The sequence below is a fragment of the Myxine glutinosa genome, chromosome 4 (assembly GCF_964187855.1).
Source record: "Myxine glutinosa chromosome 4, kmMyxGlut1.1, whole genome shotgun sequence".
NCBI lineage: Eukaryota > Metazoa > Chordata > Myxini > Myxiniformes > Myxinidae > Myxine > Myxine glutinosa.
The window spans coordinates 114,558,498-114,580,552 of NC_136264.1; the positions used below are offsets into that span (position 1 = coordinate 114,558,498).

At 45.2% G+C, this 22,055-nt stretch overlaps 1 protein-coding gene across 3 annotated transcripts in view; it reads left to right on the top strand.

Annotated features, from left to right (window-relative positions):
- Positions 1-22,055, top strand: part of LOC137425100 (transmembrane and coiled-coil domains protein 2) — a 94,929-nt gene that overhangs the window by 37,079 nt on the left and 35,795 nt on the right. For 2 of the 3 annotated variants that reach the window (XM_078776295.1, XM_078776296.1), the window contains exon 3: positions 789-1,049. The exons of the other annotated variant lie outside the window; for it this stretch is intronic. In XM_078776295.1, the coding sequence (XP_078632421.1) occupies positions 789-1,049 (261 nt within the window). The remainder of the gene's footprint in view (positions 1-788; positions 1,050-22,055) is intronic. 3 annotated transcript variants of the gene reach the window in all.

Below are 22,055 nucleotides of genomic sequence, written 5' to 3' on the forward strand. Positions count from 1 at the left end.
ATAGCAACTGCACATAAAGCTACATTTTCCCCAGAATGCACTATGTTCAAGCATTAGGAATATTATTTGATTTGAATTAACCTTTGTGTACATACCAGCAGCAAAATAAATAAATAAAACAAAACCCAACCCACTAAGAAATCATTATTGTTTTGCTCCGATGTCAGAAAAACACATTGTCGCCTTATCAGTTTGAACAGAAGCAATGTATTTTCGGTTATTTCCTGAACTATTCCAGACCCACAACTAATCTTATTTTTTTGGAAATGCTCTGTAGCATGGAGGCTAAAGGCTGATCATGGATGTGGCTGTGTAGAAGACATTTCGTTGTGATTTTTAAAATTTTATTATAAAAGGAGCTGTGGGTTTGCTGTGACATAAAAAGCCATACGATTACAGAAGTTCAGAAACTATTTACTGTTTTGGCAACTGGATACATTTAACAAGTCAAATAATAGCCATTATTACAGGCAAGAGGTGTGATGTATTTTTCCCTGTAGTATTTAGGGCCATTCGGTTAATGCATATGTAAAAATTGTTGGATATTCAGTTGTAACTCACCCATTCCCACCCCCTCCCAATTTGTCTCTTACCACTCTGTGATCCATACCTGCACCCTCCTTACTCCTACCCCATCCTGACAACCTGTTCCTTCACTCCCTCTCCTCCCCTAGTACTATACCCTCATCCAATTGCATTTTGTATTTAGGTGCATGTACTTCATTGTATTGTCAGACACTTTAAAAATATATTTTTTAACCCCTGTCCGTAAATTTGCACACCCGCAGCTCGAGCAGGGTGGTGGTGTTTCAGGGCCAGGGCGACAGCCACGAGCCGTCTTGCGAGATGTACAGCAAGGCCTGCGTGATGTTGGCGCCAACATGCGTGCGGGTATCAGCGGCCTGGGAGGAGGCGTGGTGGAGGGTGTACGAGGAGGATTGTCTGGCCTGTCACAGGCCACGCAGACGGCCGCTGAGGTGGTTGTGCAGAAGCCGCGCGAGTTCTTCCGCCACCATTTTGGCAGTGAGGACAACCTGGTGCAGCTCAAGGCAGGCGTACATTCCATCCTGTGTGTTTGAGGAACAGCAGATGCTTAAGCTGGAAATGTATTCATTTGTGGGTGAAAGGGCAGTTGGGTAGGCTTGCATTGAGGTTCTTTGGATTCAACTCACGAGCTCTCGTTGACCAGGAAGGGTAAGATGATTGAGCGCCCCAAAAAAGGGAAGATTATTAACTGTAAGACGGAAAGGTGTTTGAGCCCATAATGAACTTAACAAAGTGCTCAGGTGTGTGTGTGTGTGTGTGTGTGTGTGTGTGTGTGTGTGTGTGTGTGTGTGTGTGTGTGTGTGTGTGTGTGTGTGTGTGTGTGTGTGTGTGTGTGTGTGTGTGTGTATAAACTTATCAAATCTTTCGAAGGACACTCATTGAAATCCTCCATGCAAAAATGAAAAATATTTGAACGCAGAGGTAAGTTCAGCTATCTTTACCAAACACATGTCAATAAACAAGAGGTTGCCTCAATCACAAAAAGCAAAAAGCATGAACATCACAAGGGGTGGTGCAACAAAAGTCACAGCGCTGCAACACAAAAAGGCATGCACCTGAATACAGTCTAAACAAAATGACACAGGAATGGATACAACACTCCTAACAGTTAAGGACAGAATTACAGCAGTCCTCAATATCGCGTGTGTCCTCCCTGAGCTGTGATGCAGGCTGTACACCTCTGATACATGCTCTGTACCAGGCGTCTGATGCGGTCCTGGGGAAGTCTGTCCCACTCCTCCTGCAAGACTTCAATGAGCATTTGCCGATTGACAGCCGTTGATCTCCGCGATGCAAGACGTCGACCAAGCTCATCCCTTAAATGCTCAATGGGATTGAGGTCAGGGGAATAAGGCATCCAAGGCATCACTTCAACACCCTGTTCCTGGAGGAAGTTGGTGGTCAGGCGAGCAGCATGGAGTCGAGCGTTGTCCTGCTGGAAAACTGCGATGTCAGGATGAGCCTGGAGAAATGGCAGCAGATGAGGTCTCAAAACTTCATTGACATAACGCTGACTAGTGAGATTGCCTCCGAAGATGACCAGAGGTGTCCTGAAACGGGTGGAAAAGCCAGCCCATACCATCACACTGAGTCCTCCCCAATGATTGATCTGGCGAATACAGCATGATGCATACCTTTCCCCACCTTTGCACCATACCCGTTGACGCCCATCAACAGCATGGAGGCAAAATCTGGACTCAGATGTTGGGCAATCGTTCGCTGGCTTACACCAGCCTCAAGCATCCCAATTGCCCTTAAATGTTGTTCAGATGTCAGGCGTGGAATCTGAATTTTCTTGTTGTTTTCCCTGTTTTCCCTCTAGAGTGACTATAGACAGCAGTAAATGAATGTCTAACCACGAAAATTTAAGGATTTCATTATAAGGGTCATTATTTAAAGGGAAAGATCCCGAGACAGAACCACTCAAGCATGCCATTGTTGATCAACCAGGTGATTGAAGTGAAGTTCCTGTTACATAATTGGCCATTACAATTGAAGAATCGTGTTTGTAAAGTTGCACATTTCAAAAAATGAGTGATGTTTATTTTGATGTTCAGTATATATATATATATATATATATATCTATATATATATATATATATATATATATATATATATATATAATATATATATATATATCTATATATATATATATATATATATATATACGTATATATATATATATATATATATATATATATGTATATATATATATATGTATATATATATATATATATATATATATATGTGTATATACAGTCACGTGAAAAAATAAGTACACCCCATGTAAAGTTTTGAAATTTTCAACATATTTCAACATACAGCTATTTGATCTTCATTTCAACAACATTGTTACGGTTTTGCCGCGACCCTCGTTCCCTTACCAAGGGGAGATTAAGCCCCTTGTTCTTTTTGGGTCGTCACAACCGCGAGACTTGAGTCACCACTCCCGGCCAGACGCAGGACAGGGTTTCGGGACAATTCTCGCACGTACCTAAGTACCTACGCCGCTGCGGAAGCGGGAATCAAGTCTCGCACGAACCACGCATAATTTGAGTACGTCCGAGCGGATGGCGTACTACGTGGTCCGTGCAGTTACCTTATTATTGGAACCCGATTAGAGCGCTATAATTCGTACCACGCTCAGTCAATGATGGAAGGGACAAAAGTGGTAGAATCAAAGGAATAACACGTTTAATTACACTATTATTGGTCCGAGAGCGAGGTGGATTTTATTTGACATGGAAACTACAAAAGCTTTGTCATGCTGGTGTGGTACAGGTAGCTTACCTGACCCCAGAAAGCCAATTCTTAAGTGCAGCTAGCGGTGGGTGGGGTAGGGGGCGCCACTCAAAGTACCCCCCAGATTGGTTTTATTTGACATAGAGACTACAAGACCAACTCATATGCCAAGTGGTAGGGTGATCTCCACCGACTACAAATCTGCAACTTAAGAAGAAAATTTCTGGTGGGGAGGTCACTTAAGAACAACATTAATTAGTGCTAATTAGGCCTTTATTTGACATATAAGCTACAAAACTGAAATCACATACAAAATGTAGAGAATGGTCCCCTCATCAATAAACCACAACTTAAGAACAGAATATGTGCTGGTAAGGTTACTTAAGAAGAGGTCAAAGGTCACAGAATAGTGGTTTTCTGCACTTAATTACATGAGAAACTTGTAAACTGTGAAGACAATGTAAAAGCTGTAACATTTATTATAACAATTTCTGCTAAATTAGTACAGGTAAAATTTCTTCTAAATTACTACAAGTAATTTCTTAGAATTGCCTGTACAAACTATACTTCAACAATTTCCGAGAAATTATATTTGAGGAATTCCCTGTCCAGCAATTTCCTGTAAATTATAAACTCCAAGGATTCCTCATCTAACATACTCGAAAATAATTCACCAAATTCCGAGAAATAATATTTGAAGGACCCCACCCACCGCTAGCTGCACTTAAGAATTGGCTTTCTGGGGTCAGGTAAGCTGCTGTACTACACCAGCATGACTAAGCTTTTGTAGTTTCCATGCCAAATAAAATCCACCCAGATCTTGGACTATTAGACCTGTCAGACATGTCAACGATTAACGACATACCTAATCTAATTTACATTATAATGCCCTTAAAGAGAGGTTTTGCGTTTCTGATTTCCACACAATCTGATAATAGGAGCATTATAATCGACACATGCAAAAACCTTCAGAGATCCATGTTTCATTTTCTCCATAAGAAATAACATGCCCCCAACTTTTGTTGATTTTCGAACCCACTAACATATGTCATTTTTTTATTTCAGGTGAGGCCTATGCTTGATTATGGAGCATGCTAGCGGGGTAGCTCCTGACCCTGGCAGGAAGTGTATCCTCCATGTGGGAAAAGCAGATGAGACCACTGGCAACATCGCACCCATCACTGAAGACCATTGGTCATCCATCATCAATGTAGCAGCAAGGAGGAGACAAAAACGAAATTTTGTCACATCCAAGTACTATACGATAATTCAGTCGCTGCCAGATGAATCCGACAGTAGCCATGGCTATCACGTGAACTGTTACAAAAACTTTACTGCCGTGCCACGTGATGATACAACAGAAAAAACCCAGACACATGCATCAAGTGAGAAGACCCTGCGTTCATCATGTGATTTTGCCCCGTCAACGTCTACCTCGGGTATTTTCCCACGCATTTGCCTGTTTTGCAAGAAAGCTAGGAAGAAGAAGGGTGGTAGAGAAGAACATCTTGGTGAATGTGAAACTCTCGAAGCTGAGATAAAAATAAAAACTGCTGCAGCTGATAAAAAGGACAACAGCCTTCTTGGACTGATCTCTGGTGTAGACTTTCGATGTAAAGAGGTTCGGTACCATCACAGTTGCAGAAGTACTTACCTTCCCAATGCACAGTCTCTCCATAGGCCTACTGCTATTGCAGGTAGCATTTCTTTGTTAGGTTTATATGCTTACATCGAGAAATCAGTTATATTTGGCAAAAGGCCTGATCTTCTTACATCCATCTTCACTCGGTACCAAGAGCTTTGTGAAGACGCCGGTGAGACTCCAATTTCTACAGCCAGAAATTTGGCAACAAACTTACAGAATAAATTTGGTGACATAATTAGGGTAGAGTGTAAAGATAGGGCTAGAAAGGCAGGGGCCATTGTTTATCCCACAGGTTTAGGTGAGCACCTTATCCATACAGCCTATGATTATGCAGCATCGCCTGAAGCTGTCATTCATAAGGCTGCCTTACTCTTGCGTAAAGCAATCAAACATGCACAAATCACACCTCTACCTGAACCTCCCACTCTGCAAAACCTGTATGAGGGTGAAGTTACTGTCCCAGATATGTTGATAGATTTCTTTCAGGTCTTGTACGGGGGCCCCAATCAAAACTTGTACACTCCAAAACTCAAACGTCGTGCCTTGTCCTCAAGCCAGGATGCCTTATTCGTTACTCAAAGGGGGAAAGTAAAACCAGCCAAACAGATAATTCTCGGAATGGCAATCAAGTCTATGACTGGTAGCAGGAAGCTGATTGAAATGTTGAACAGATTTGGCCATGTTGTCAATTACCACACCATTGAGACACTGGAGACATCCTTAGGAGATGCCATTCAGAGTACGGAGCAGACCTGTCCGGAGGGAACCCTTCTTGATCAGGTGTTTGGTTTGGCGTTCGACAATTTTGATGAACTGTCTGAGACATTGTCAGGAGCCGACACTCTTCACGATACAATGGGTATCTTGTATCAAAATAAAGATGTGGTAGGGACAAACAGACCCGTTAATCAAGTTGCGCCAACAACATCACAGCCAGAAAAAGTATCAAGAAAGAGAAAACTGCATGTTCGGGAACAGCCCCTTGAGCCATACCGTAAAAAACCCCGAATGGGCACATTTGATTATGAAACCACCGATGTTGACAACCGGCCTGCTAATCGGAAGCTAGCTCTAGACAAGGACCTTGCATGGATGATATGTCATGCCTTGCAGATGGCTAACATTCCCATGTGGATAGGATTCAATGCTTTGATATTCCCAGACACAACTCCAGAACAAAATGTCTTGTATATGAAAAACTTGAACAAGCCGATAACGTCGCTTGATGTTATACAGGATACCCTAATCACCACACATAATTGTGCGCAAGAGTGCGGTCAGCAGTATGGTGTTGTAACCTATGACCTCAATGCTGCCAAACCTGCCATGCAGATTCAGGTTACCGAGTCGCCCAGGTTCGACAAGGTCTTCATCATGCTTGGTCCATTCCACATAGAAATGGCTTTCTTTAAAGCCCTAGGGAAACTGATCGATGCATCTGGTGGCCCATAAATGCTGCGAGACACAGATGTCCTAGCTGCTGGATCCCTGAATGGTTTTCTGAGTGGCAAGCACTTCAACAGATGCAAACGGTTGCACCCGATACTGGCCTTGGCATTTGAACTGATACACTTCCAAGCATTCCTTGAGACATTTGAAGGCAATGATGAAGTTGAAGATTTACTTTCAAGGTTACAAACAAAACAGGATGAAGAGACATGGACACAAATAGAATCATCTTCTGCGTTCACAAGATGTGTCACGTCATACAAGGAGTATGCTGTCCAAACCCGATCAGGGACACATGGACCAACTGCCCAATTCTGGATGATTTACATCGACTTTATCCATGACTTCCACCTTCTGGAGCGAGCAATTCGAACAAACGACGTGGACCTGTTCACTCATGCACTAACACAAATCATACACTTGTTCTTCGCCACAAACCATGTCAATTACTCACGGTGGCTCACGAAGTTTCAGTTGGACTTGGTAAACATGGACAGTACTCACCCAGGACTTCGTTCTGTCTTGGAAAACGGTGTCTTTACGGTTAAAAGGACTGACAAGGCATTCAGTAGATGCCCAGTAGATCTTACACTGGAACAGACAGTAAATGCCGATTCTGCATCCAGACGGACTGGTATATCATCCATGACAAACAACTTCAGTGCAAGTCTTCGCTGGATGTTAACCAAGTCCACCAGAGCAGCAATTATATCAAGGGCATTAGCAATGACCGGACTATCTCAAACGGAAGACATCACAGCTGAACTCCGCCCAGCCCGCATCAGAAGGGACACAAGCGATTTGCATAAGGTTGTAAACCAGATAAAAGACTCATGCAATCCATTTAAGTACACTGAAATATCGGATAGGCTGTACAACATCAGCACTGGTAAGGCAGCGACAGATTCCATCAAGACATGTTTGCTGGCCATCCGGGAGAAAGGACAAGCCAGATACAACGAATTTGTTGATGCCTGCATTGAAGATCCAAATCGGTTTGAACGGCCAATCAAAAGGGAGAAGCTCAGAACCTTCACGGAAAATGGCACAGTAAATAAGCGTAACAGAGACAAACGTGTTGCATCACTTGTGTGCACTCGTGACCTTATGGGACGCCTGGTTGTCATTGCTTGTCAGAGAAAACTTGATTTGAAACATATCTTTTCATATCCACTGACACCGGTTCCACTGTCCATGTGCAGCACAGACGGTTGTATGGTCAAGACGGAAAAGAGTGGCCTTCTGGAGCTGTTAGAGAGCAAAGTTCCCTCTGTCACACCAAGCTCAGTTGATGCCTATGTGGTTGATGGTATGTTCCTGCTACATGTTCTTCCACCCCACATTCCAGGAACGTATGGAGCCTTGGCAGCCGGCATTTTAAGACAAGTCACCACTCTCTCCCGTGGAAGAGTGCATCTCATCTTTGACGCATATCCAGTCCTATCAATAAAAGTCTGTGAAAGAGCAAGAAGAGGTCTGGATGACACAGACAAGAAAGAATACGCCATATCTGGACCTGAACAGCACCGCCCGAGAAATATCTTGGATTGTCTAAAGTCAAGATCATTCAAAGAGCAGCTACCAAAATTCCTGGCAATGGAATGGGAGGCCCAGCCATATGCAGACATAATTCAAGGACGACTTGTGTATCTCTCGTATCTTGGAGCATGCTACCTTTTCTACGTGAAAGATGGGAAAGTCATGAAGGAAGAAGTAGAGACCTTGAAAACCAATCATGAAGAAGCTGACACCTTGATCTGCACTCATGTTAGTCACATTGACAAGGAAAATGCGAAGAACATAGCAGTCAGGGCATCAGATACAGATGTCGCCGTCATTCTGCTGTATCACTGCAGGCAGTTCAAAGCACATATTTGGATGGATGTTGGGACATCGGGAAGGAATGACAGGCGATTCATAGACATCACTGCAATTAGCAAAGTCTTGGAAACCCCACTCTGTCAAGCACTAGCTGGCTTCCATGCATTTACGGGATCAGATTACACATCTGCCTTCTTCAAAAAAGGAAAGAAACGTCCCTTCAAAATTCTTGAGGGTTATAAGGATGCTCAAGACGCATTTGCAGAGATGGCAACGGACAACTTGGGATTGGATTCAGTGGAAGTAATCATGTCTTTCACTGCAAGAATGTATGGAGCCAAGCCAATTCAAGCACTTTCACTCAATGCACACCGCTATAAAGTGTTTCAGAAGACATATGCACCAAAGGCCACAGCGAAGAATCCTCTTGAGAACCTTCGGGGCATCGATGCAACCATGATACCACCGTGTGAAGCCGAGGTCTCCCAGCAAATCAAGCGTGCATCATTTGTTGCCAAAATGTGGGCGGATGCCAACAAAAAGATGATATGTCAACAGCCAACTACAGAAAATGGCTGGGAGGTTCAAGGGCAAGCCTACGACGTCATATGGTTTGATGGACCACAGATACCTGGATCTCTTGTTCCTGATGAAGGAGAAACTGAAACTGATGCCGAGGATAATGACAACTTTGAACCCTGCTCTTCTGATGAGGACATTTTGCAATCCGATGAAGATGACGAACAGTAACTCTTAATTTCAAATCTCAGATACAATGTATGTTACACTTACAGGAGGACAAGGCACTGCAAACAGTTTCCAATACGTTTTCTAACATTCTAAACACTAGGAATTCGTCGAAGGATGCATTCAGTGTTTGGTTCTTGTGCAGGAGTGTTTTGTGCTCGAGTTTTAGGCCTACTTAATTATCCAGGTGTTATCGATGTACAGTGTACAGTAGTTGCCATTTAACTTTCCAATCAGATTGAGAGGGTTAAATGCCCTGTTCTTAAGTGACCTCCGCACCACAATTTTTTTTCTTAACTTGTTGTTTATTGATGAGGGGGCCATTCTCTATACATTTTGAATCTGGTTTCAGTTTTGTAGCTTACATGTCAAATAAAACTAGTTCAAAGGTCATTCAGTCAAAATTGGCCTTTTTGACCTGTTCTTAAGTGACCTCCCAAGCACAAATTTTATTCTTAAGGTGGTGCTCGTTGATTAGGGGACCGTACTCTACATTTTCCATGTTGTTTCAGTTTTGTAGCTTACATGTCAAATAACAGTGTTATTAGCCATGGGGGTCAAATAGGTGCATTTTAAAATGTTTTCGCTGATTGAAATCAAAGGAAATGGTATTGGAAAATTTCTGCTTCTCATGTATCTCACTTCAGGCTCCACTGATATAGGTTTCAATGACAACGCCATGTGTGTATCATGTGGCATGTTGTAATCAAACAGTAATTAAGAGCTGGAAACCCCTATTCCGTTGCCTTTGACCTCTTCTTAAGTGTCCTTACCACCACATATTCTGTTCTTAAGTTGTTGTTTATTGATGAGGGGACCATTCTCTACATGTTGTATGTGATTTCAGTTTTGTAGCTTATATGTCAAATAAAGGCCTAATTAGCACTAATTAATGTTGTTCTTAAGTGACCTCCCCACCAGAAATTTTCTTCTTAAGTTGCAGATTTGTAGTCGGTGGAGATCACCCTACCACTTGGCATATGAGTTGGTCTTGTAGTCTCTATGTCAAATAAAACCAATCTGGGGGTTACTTTGAGTGGCGCCCCCTACCCCACCCACCGCTAGCTGCATTTAAGAATTGGCTTTCTGGGGTCAGGTAAGCTACCTGTACCACACCAGCATGACAAAGCTTTTGTAGTTTCCATGTCAAATAAAATCCACCTAGCTCTCGGACCAATGTACAATGGTTCGGTAGAAAGCAGAGACACAGGGCAGATCTTAGTCAGTCTTACTTATCGACCAGACAATGGGCCCATTCACATTCACAGGGGGATGAACGAAGGAATGTTCATGCGCTGAACGCGCCGGCTTTGGCGTTCAGGAACAGCTCACCCGGCGTGGCCCTCTGCCGGTCACAGCACGTCCCCCGACGAAGGCAGGCGGCCAGGCGGGAGGGATTCCTGCGGCACGTATCTCGAACAAAGGCAGGCAGGCGAATATGCGCGTCTCTCGCCCGGCTTGGCGGTTCCTCACAGCATGATTAATCAACGGCGTGCTTTCACCGTCATAGCTCAACAGAGGATCTGCCTCAACCTCAACCGAGCATTTAACTTGTAACTCGATTCAACACCGTGCACTCTCAGAACTGTTCAACAGAGGACCCCGGCTCATAACTTGGTTCAGCGCACCTCTCCTCAGAACTACTAATTCAACACAGCGCTTCGAACTGATAACTCAAGCTCATCACTCAGCGCCGGTCCTCCTCAAAACTCCCTAAACTTGTTCACAACCCAGCGCATGCCCTACTCACAACTCAGTTCAGCGCACCTCTCCTCAGAATTCTTAACAGAGGACCCCGGCTCATAACTTGGTTCAGCGCACCTCTCCTCAGAACTACTAATTCAACACAATGCTTCGAACTGATAAGTCAAGCTCATCACTCAGCGCAGGTCCTCCTCAAAACTCTCTTAACTTGTTCACAACCCAGCGCATGCCCTTCTCACAACTCAGTTCAGCGCACCTCTCCTCAGAACTCTTAACAGAGGACCCCGTCTCATAACTGGGGTGGGGGCTTCGCGCAAAAGGGTTATATTGCCATGCCCTTAGCCCACATTGAATGGTCCAAACCACGCCTTTGCCACAGTCATAAGCCACTCCCCTCGAGCCCTGATTGGCGGCTCGTGCTTACCGGTCACTCCCACTTCTCTTGTTCCGCCTTCCTTCGGCTTGCCTCGACTTGTCAGGCCGGCCTCGTGGTAATTTGCGCCAAAACTCAAAGCATCGAGGCGGCATAAAGCATTGGAAGGAGACCTAACTCTCATTATTCTACTCAACGCAAAACTACACATAGGAAACGTCTACGCTTACACTTACTCAGAAATAACTGATCTCAAACGAGGCTACATGTTGTAGTGTGACTAACTATGAGGGGGAAATTAACCTTTTATTATAAAAACAGAAAACCGCAACGCTACGCCTCTCCCTCATCAGACTCGTGCCCGAGTCGAAACCAACAAATGAAACGACCGGTTTTGAGAATGACATGCAAAATTAACTTTACTTTTACATGTGACATGTAGGTGTGGTTCCCCCTAACATTTACTCTAACCCGTGTATGCGACAGTTTTAAAACACTAAATATGTCCCCCCTATTGCGTTGAGTAGCTATCTAACAGAATCACACCCACAACTAACCGAATTCCGGAATTTGTCAAACTAAACACATAGCCGGTGGGCAGCATTTTTATATTTACAAGCACAAAAAATTTAATTTATTTACAATTCTATGACCCAGGACCTGTCCTTTTTGGAAGAGAAGATTGGAGGGGAGAGAAAGCACAGCAAAAACAAAACAAACTCAAAATCCATGACATTTGCTGCTTGCTTCTTGCATCTTGCTTCTTGCGTCTTCTGTGTGCATATATAAAACCAGCTAGCCCCGGACCGGTATACAGGCCATTTTTGATCTTCAGGGCTACCTAACTTACACATCTTCACTTCCCTAGCACACCATAATAAAAATGCACAAAACATGCTTTTATTTCTTTTCATTGCCAGGCAGGGCCAACCTCATCTGGTCCGACTGCGTGACATTAACGCCACTCAAAACAAGTGGTCCGAAGATGCAAGATGATTTTGCAGCAAGGTGCTGCACAGCAGAGGTGCAAGGCCACAAAGCTTGTGGTCCATAGTGTGTGTAGTGCAGCAAAGGGGTTGTGGCAGCCAAGTGCTGCACAGGTGCAGCAAAGTTACACAAAAGGATAAGCAAAGTGCTGCGAAGTTCGGCTGCACAGGTGTAACAAGGTGCAGCAGGGATGCTGAACAGGTCGATGGTGCTGCACAGTTCCACCTCCAAAATGGTCCTGGGGTGGGGGGAGAGACAAAGCACGACCAGCAAAGCGGAAAGGGCGCAATGGCACACAGCAAAACAAGGTAATGCAATGCGAGGGGCGCGGAAGAGTGAGCAGAGCAGGCTCGTCCCTAGCCGTCCGTACCCCTCACAGTCGGCTTGCACTACCCTAGCCCCCCTTGTATTTACAATTCGTCTCTACGTCTTGTCTCCCATATTCCCCTCTACTCCAAATTCGTCTCCCAATCCCTGCCAGGAAGGAAGGAATGGAACAAACACAATGTCTCATTATGTCATGATGCGTCTTACACTCAATTAGTTTCACGGAGCCTTGGTGTGGAGCTTCGTCCTCCTTGGTGACTGGCTGTGGATGGTGCGAAGGGATTTCTCATCTCCTAACTACACTACTGACATTAACTCATTTAAACTACCCGGGGTCGTACCCTGCCAATCAGCCTCTTTAAACTATGTGGTTCTAAGAAGCCGAATTCCCATTGTCCATTCTGTGGTGCTCTTCAAAATTTGGGTCTCACTCCCAACTGCCCGGTGTGTACCCCGGTTTAGAATAGGAACACCGTATCCCTGCGCATCGTAAGAGGCGACTAAGGGTTGGCGTCAGGAAGGGCACCCGGCTATAAAAACATTGCCTCAAACAGGGAACCATGATTGTCATGGGGCCCGCAAGGCTAACCCCCACTCTAGCGGGGAAAATGGCCTTAAAACAATCATTCATTCATTCATTCATTCCCAACGAATTTTCAATCTGTGCCCTTGCACAATTTCGGGGCTGGGTTGTGTGGCTCTTCCAGCAGGGCTACCTACCTGCGCGCCTCCGCCACTGAAGTCGCCACCCGAGCTTACCTGCTCCTGCGACTACCTAACTGGGGAAGGCCCCTCCTGGCACTTTACCCCCTGATGCCCACCTTGGCATTGGGCAACCTGGGTCCTTCCCTTGGATCCTCGGGCCCCACTCACACGACAACTAACCAGCTCCCAGAGCCTACCTACGGCCTCACCTGGCTGACAAACTACCAGTGGCGCAGTGCCCCAATAACCACACGCACCAATTAAACCACACGCCCAGCCATTCCACATACTCATGCACCCAACAAAAACACTACTTTCCACTACCCGCACCACAGGTGTCAATATCCATACAAATTTGCCTATGCCCTCTACCTGGCTTTACACTACCCACATGTGTAAAGCTTTACACCTGGCTTTACACTACCCACTACGCGGGCATCCGTGAATGGGTTCCATCTCCCCCCATTTACTCCTTCGCACCATGCATTCCACACCTTTTATTCCACACCAAGCATTCCACACCACTTATTCGCACACCATTTATATCTCACACCTTTTTCCATACACCAACACAATTCCATTTATTTTACGCACAATTCCTCACACACACAGCATCATCTAACTAACTACTTCCCCTAAAAGTCGTGCTTCCCCGTCGTCCCGTTACACGATGCACTCCCTTGTCATTATCATCCACCTAAGCTCTCTACGTCCCCACTATAGGTACAAGCGTCACGACTTAAATCTCGTCTTCTACAGTCTGCTAATTCCCTATCATTATCCTAGCCCTCCCTCGGCTAGCTTCGGTGCCCCATGGAGGTAACCATCGCAGGCACCTCCATGTGCCTATCACTGCCATCCCCCTAAACTAATGCTCATGAGCCCTGGCCGCGTGAGGAATGGTCAGACTACCATTCCTCCACCTAGGGTACACTACTCTCACAGTCCGCTGTGCTACGAGCCTCTTCATGTGGATGTTCTTTGTCATGGCTCGGCCTCGACGGGCCGAGCGATCCATTCCGGTGGTTTGTCTCCTGTATGTTGGGTCCATCCGGCATTTTCGATCCAGGGGAGGAGGTATTGATGGGCTGAGGTGCAGGGCCCCAACCCTGCGCGGGGCCTCGCGGTCCCACGCATGATGACCCAACCGGCGACGGTCGGAGCACCACACCCGCCAAGGTGCGCGGCTCCGAAATCTCCTACCTCCCCTTGAACCTCGCCGATTGCCTTTGCTGCCACGGCACGGCACCAACCATACAGTGCGGGGGCCGGCACGAATCATGCATGTCGGTCCTTGGGATCCCGCCGCCGCACCGATCCCCGCCGGTCCCTGCTGCACACCACTCACCGGGGGCTCGTGTCTGCTATCCGTCCCGCTAAACGCTACCCCGGTCGGTGTCGATGCTTGAGCCGCGTCCTCACACCTCGCGACCCACTCCGCACTCGCACACCCAGGCGTCCCCATGCCTCCCATACACTCCGTTACTGCACACTCTCCTTCCACATCCTCTGGTGTGCATTCTCCCTCACACTCCGTACTCGTACCCGCACAACTAGGCGCACTCACGCCTTCCACACACCTCGTTACACACTTTTCCCGCACACAGTCTCGTGTGCCTCCTAGTGCACACTTTTCCTCCACGCACTCCTCTCGTACGCATTCCGTAACAAACTTGGGTGTGCACTCCTGCACACACCCAATCATCGCACACCCTGGCACACACTTTCCTTGCTCACGCTTCGGCGCACACTCTCTCTCTCATACCGCGCACCAGTCGCCCTCGTACACCGCACAATGGACCTTCCGCGACCGCCCGGGTTTCGTCTCTGTCCCAAGCACGCCAAAAACCCGTACGCGCCAAACACATTCGCGCCATTATTTCGCACCATGCATTCCACACCTTTTATTCCACACCAAGCATTCCACACCACCTATTCGCACACCATTTATCTCTCACACCACTTGTCTTGCACACCATTTGTGCTCTCACCCCTTTTTCCATACACTTCAACACAATTCCATTTATTTTACGCACAATTCCTCACACACACAGCGTCATCTAACTCACTACTTCCCCTAAAAGTCGTGCTTCCCCGTCGTCCCGTTACACGATGCACTCCCTTGTCATTATCATCCACCTAAGCTCTCTACGTCCCCACTATAGGTACAAGCGTCACTACTTAAATCTCGTCTTCTACAGTCTGCTAATTCCCTATCATTATCCTAGCCCTCCCTCGGCTAGCTTCGGTGCCCCATGGAGGTAACCATCACAGGCACCTCCATGTGCCTATCACTGCCATCCCCCGAAACTAATGCTCATGAGCCCTGGCCGTGTGAGGAATGGTCAGACTACTATTCCTCCACGTATGGTACACTACTCTCACAGTCCGCTGCGCTACGAGCCTCTTCATGTGGATGTTCTTTGTCATGGCTCGGCCTCAATGGGCCGAGCGATCCATTCGGGTGGTTTGTCTCCTGTATGTTGGGTCCGTCCGGCATTTTCTAACCAGGGGAGGAGGTATTGATGGGCCGAGGTGCAGGGCCCCAACCCTGCGCGGGGCCTCCTTCCCTGGCTTCTTCGCCAGCACCTGTAAACCTTTATTGGGGTTAGCAAGCACGGCATCACTATGCAAATACAAACTTTGTGTGCATTCCATTTCTACCTCCCGCAATTTGTTTCCTATTTCTTCTGTCTCTCCTCCCCCAATTGTTTCTTTTTCCTCGACGACCGCCGGCGCACATGAAATTCCTTTGCCAATTCGGCGACCGTCAGCTCTTCTACACCCCGTGTCGCGATTTCCATAGCCCCGGTCAACTTGGCCATGCTCTGCCCAAGCTCACTCCCCACGCGCTCCTTACACCGCGTCACCTCGTCGCATACCACGCGACCTTCCCGCTCAACCTGCGCCCAATGTCCTCCCACATTTTTTCCATGTCCCTCTTTGACTCTGTCATCATTTTTTCCCTTTCACGGGTGGTTTTGTCCCCCATTTCTTTCATTTGTTTTTCCAATCGCTCACCCTGAGCCTTCATATAGTCCCTGTTACCCCTTGCTTCGTCCCTCATGTCTGTTATGTCTTCATTAAACTTGACCATAAATGCCATCATTTGTGTCATAAATAGGCCCATATCCCTTGGCGCCGCGGGCTCGGCTCTCCCCGCCGCGGGCTCGGCTCTCCCCGCCACGTGCGAGGCGCCGCCATTTTCTTCGCCAGCTACCGCCCCCTCTTCGGCTTCCTCCACTACCAACTGTTTCTCCTGCAGGTCCTGGGTTATCCATTCCTCCTCTTCATCTACCCCCACCGGCATTCGACCGCCTTGGCTAGCCATGGTACGAATATAAATTTGGCTTTTTAAAAACTAAATTTCGTTCGCTCGTAATTTTGAGTGCGTGAAGCGCACTCCAGGTCCAATCCCACTCCCGGACACCAAATGCTACGGTTTGCCACGACCCTCGTTCCCTTACCAAGGGGAGATTAAGCCCCTTGTTCTTTTTGGGTCGTCGCAACCGCGAGACTTGAGTCGCCACTTCCGGGCAGACGCAGGACAGGGTTTCGGGACAATTCTCACACGTACCTAAGTACCTACGCCGCCGCAAAAGCGGGGATCAAGTCTCGCATGAACCACGCGTAATTTGAGTACTTCCGAGCAGATGGCGTACCACGTGGTCCGTGCAGTTACCTTATTATTGGAACCCGATTAGAGCGCTATAATTCGTACCACACTCGGTCAATGATGGAAGGGACAAAAGTGCTAGAATCAAAGGAATAACACGTTTAATTACACTATTATGTACAATGGTTCGGTAGAAAGCAGAGACACCTGGCAAATCTAAGTCAGGCTTACTTATTCCCCAGACAATGGGCCCATTCACACTCACAGGGGGATGAAGGAAGGAATGTTCATCCGCTGAACGCGCCGGCTTTGGCGTTCAGGAAAAGCTCACCCGGCGTGGCCCTCTGCCGGTCACAGCACGTCCCCCGACGAAGGCAGGCAGGCAGGCGGGAGGTAGTCAGGTTCACTCTGTCAATAAATTATATTTCGTTCAAAATCATGGTAGATTAGCAAACCTATACATTTTTGGAAAGGTTATAACATAAGGAAACTAAAAATCAATGTTTACATTTGGAGAGATACCTGTATGGCGGCCATTTTGGATTTTCAAAATGGCCACTGTAAAATACATATTTTGTTCTATTTCTGCCTCTAATTACCCTAAAAACTTTTAAAAATATACTAAACCTATATTTTCAGGGACAAGGAATCCAATGAAAGTTTCAAATTAGTGCTATGGGGAATGGTAAGACACGAATCAAAGGTTTTGAATTGCAAAATACTGTCTTTATATTCGCGATAAGTTGCATAATCAAATACATGTTATCATTTTGTACAGGCAGTTAATAACATCAAAATGTGTCACAATAATTCATATCACCAAACATACACAGGCAGTCAGCAAAATCATATATACACATGCAGTCAGTATAACTTCACATCTACACAGGCAGTCAATGACAAAATATACACAGGCAGTCAATGGCATCAAACATACACGATTACAGAATATGCCATTTAGAGTTCGTCATCACTGTCCTGTGTGTCGTATCCGACAATATAGTCCGCATCGTTTTCACAGTCCGTTCCACACAAGCAAAGGTCGGTCAAATTGATTGGCAAATCGAATTGGTCGAATGGTCGATCAAATCGAATTCGATGAATCGAATCGAATCAAATCGATCGAATTGGTCGAATGGTCGAATGGTCGATCGAAGCGATTGGTCGAATGGTCGAATGGTCGAATTGGTCGAATGGAATTGGTCGATTGGTCGAATTGGTCGAATCGAATTGGTCGGAATTGGCAAATGTAAACATTGATTTTCAGATTTTCCATGTAATAACGTTTCCAAAAATGTATAGGTTTGCTAATCTACCATGATTTTGAACGAAAAAACATAGTGAACCTGACTAAGGGATTCTTGCGGCACGTTGCTCGAACAAAGGCAGGCAGGCGAATATGCACATCTCTCGCCCGGCTCGGCAGTTCCTCACCGCGATTAATCAATGGCGCGGCGCGCTTTCACCCTCGTAACTCAACAGAGGATCTGCCTCAAGCTCAACCGAGCATTTAACTTGTAACTTGATTCAACAAGTTGAATATATATATATATATATATATGTATATATATATATATATATATGTATATATATATATATATATATATGTATATATATATATATATATATGTATATATATATATATATATATATGTATATATATATATATATATATGTATATATATATATATATATATATGTATATATATATATATATATATGTATATATATATATATATATATATATATATATATATATATATATATGTATATATATATATGTATATATATATATATATGTATATATGTATATATATATATATGTATATATATATATATATATATATGTATATATATATATATATATATATATATATATATATACTGAACATCAAAATAAACTTATCACTTTCATTTTTTGAAATGTGCAGCTTTACAAACACGTTTCTTCAATTGCAATGGCTGATTATGTAACGGGAACTTTACTTCAATCACCTGGTTGATCAACAATGGAATGCTTGAGTGGTTCTGTGTTGGGATCTTTCCCTTTAAATAATGACCCTCATAATGAAATCCTTCAGTTCTCGTGGTTAGACATTCATTTACTGCTGTCTATACTCACTCTAGACGAGAGGCTTCTGACGGGGAAAACAACAAGAAAATTCAGATGCCACGCCTGACATCTGAACAACGTTTAAGGGCAATTTGGATGCTTGAGGCTGGTGCAAGGCAGTGATCAATTGCCCAACGTCTTGGTTGTTCACAGCCTGCAATTTCCAACCTGGCCACGCGTTATGGTGAAACTGGAACTGTAAATGATGGTCCACGAAGAGGAAGACCATGGGTAGCCACCCCAAACCAAGACAGCTGGATTGTGCCTCAGCATCTTCATGATTGTTTCCGCCCTGCGACGCAAACAGCTGCAGTGACAAAAGGTCGCCACAACAACCGCATCAGTGTCTCTACTGTGCGGCGGCGCTTTAGAAGTCAGGGCCTGGTGGCAAGACATCCTTGCAGAGGTCCAGTGTTGACTGCAGTGCATTGGTGGAACAGACTAAGATGGTGTCTGCAGCATCACTGCTGGACACAGCAACAGTGGAGTGCAGTCCTGTTCAGCGATGAGTCCAGAGTTTGCCTCCATGCTGCTGATGGGCGTCAACGGGTATGGCGCAGAGGTGGGGAAAGGTGTGCATCAGGCTGCATTCGCCAGATCAATCGTTGGGGAGGACCCAGTGTGATGGTATGGGCTGGCATTTCCACCCATTTCAGGACACCTCTGGTCGTCATCGAAGGCAATCTCACTAGTCAGCGTTATGTCAATGAAGTCTTGAGACCTCATCTGCTGCCATTTCTCCAGGCTCATCCTGTCATTGCAGTTTTCCAGCAGGACAATGCTCGACCCCATGCTGCTCGCCTGACTACCAACTTCCTCCAGGAACAGGGTGTTGAAGTGTGATGCCTTGGATGCCCTATTCCCCTGACCTCAATCCCATTGAGCATTTATGGGATGAGCTTGGTCGACGTCTTGCATCGAGGAGATCAACGGCTGTCAATCGGCAAATGCTCATTCAAGGGTTGCAGGAGGAGTGGGACAGACTTCCCCAGGACCGCATCAGACGCCTGGTACAGAGCATGCGTCGGAGGTGTACAGCCTGCATCACAGCTCAGGGAGGACAAACACGATATTGAGGACTGCTGTCATTCTGTCCTTGACTGTTAGGAGTGTTGTGTCCATTCCTGTGCCATTTTGTTTTGACTGTATTCAGGTGCATGCCTTTGTGTTGCAGTCCTGTGACTTTTGTTGCACCACCCCTTGTGATGTTCATGCTTTTTGTTTTTGTGATTGAGGCAACCTCTTGTTTATTGATGTGTTTAGTAAAGATAGCTGAACTTTACCTCTGTGGTCAAATATCTTTCATTTTTTCGTGGAGGATTTCATTGAGTGTCCTTCTAAAGTGTCCTTCTAAAGTTTATTTTGATGTTGAGTATATATATATACAGTATATATATATATATATATATATATATATATATATATATATATATATAAAGAAGTGTCCGTTTGTTTTTGTGGGTTTGTTTGTTTGACTTGTATGCATTCCTGACCCGCTGGATGGACGAGTTGAAAACTGGTGTTTTTTTTATTTTTTATGTAGAAGGCTCCAGGCACAGACTTTGTCGTCCTCATCAAGGCCAGGCAAAATAAAAGAGCTGCATTGACAGAGAAAAGTAAAGAAGGAGAGAATAGTTTTTGAGAAAGCAGAGTATCTGCTTTTTGAAAAGGGGAAGATCATACGTGTTAGGAAAGACATGTGAAGGTAAAGAGTTCCAGAGTTTGGCAGTGGAGGGGAAGAAACAAACATCATAACGGCCCACCCTTGAGTTGCCAATGGCCACACAGTAATCATGAGATGCAGTGGCTTGTCGAGTAATCCGCGGTCTCGCTAATGGCGGAGGTATACAGGCAGCAAGTTCTTGGGAGTAAAAACCGAAGTAATATCTGTAGAAAAGAGAAAGAGAGCCAACTTTGCGATGTAATTGGAGCGGGTCAAGTTTTGAGGTCAGATTGGGAGAGTTGATAAGTCGAATTACTTTTAATTCAATTCTGTCCAGTAAGTATGTGGAACTAGAACCTCCCCAGATGTGAGAACAGTACTCTATACAAGGACGAATCAATCCTTTATAGAGTTGAAGCAACTGTTGAGAGGAGAAGAATCTTTGACATCTGAACAGGACTCCCAGTTTCTTCGAGGCAGATTTAGCTATTTGTGTAATGTGTGGATTCCAGGATAGATTTGAAGTTAGGGTAATACCTAGTAGGTTTATTGTATCACATGGTGTAATTGTGGAACTTTCAAAGGAGATTGGAGAGATGAGAGGAGTTTTGGAGAGAGATATGGGAAGAAATTGAGTTTTAGAAGCATTAAACTTAACCTCGTTACATTTGCCCCACTGGGAAATCTTGTCCAAATCCGAATTTAAAGAGGTGGTTGTAGTAAAACGAGATGCAGGTAGATTGAGGGAAGATGGGGCAGATGGGAAAAACATTGAGGAATGCAACGTTGAGTCATCAGCATATGAGTGCATTTGGTTATTTGTAGAAGAAAGAAGGTCATTGATAAAAAGAAGGAAGAGTGTTGGAGACAGAACAGAACCCTGAGGAACACTGCTGTTGATGGGGAAGGAGGGAGATCTTGAGCCATGGACAATTACGGAGATAGAGCAGTCAGAGAGAAAGCTCGATATGAGAGAGCAGAGTGAAGGAGGAAAGCCGAAAGAGGGAAGCTTGGATATCAGACCCCGATGCCAAACTCTGTCTTTGGCTTTTGAGATATGTCTCAAATATATGATGATATATGATGATGTATTATACTCGGGGTGTGCACGGGAAAGGTTTAGTTGTTAAAAAAATAGTCTCCGGTGGTTGAGGTTTGGGGTTGAGGGGAGGACCTAATTGTTCTAAGTGTAAATCTAAGTTATAAGAGGAACTGTGTCTGTCTGTCTGTCTGTCTTTCTGTTGTGCTATAACTTGAGAACTGAGTAACGGATTTCAATGAAACCAACGACGTTGGATTTGGGGAATTCCTGGGAAGGCTTGTGATGCAAAAAAAAGAAGAGGAAGGATGGTGTTTGGTTACATGGGCACACATGTTGAAACTGCAAATGCCAACTTGCGACACTGGCTATCCCTGCACGGGGGGGGGGGGGGGGGGGGGCAGGATCTCCCAGGAATACTTTTTTATTCTTGCTTCATATATTAGCCATCACAGCTAATGCTGAAGAAATGGAAAGCTCCATTTTATTTATTGATTTATTTATTCCAATTATGCAAAGACAGAGACGAGGAGACCTCAGAGTTTGGTTCCTGGCATGGTCTGTGCCTAATACGTACC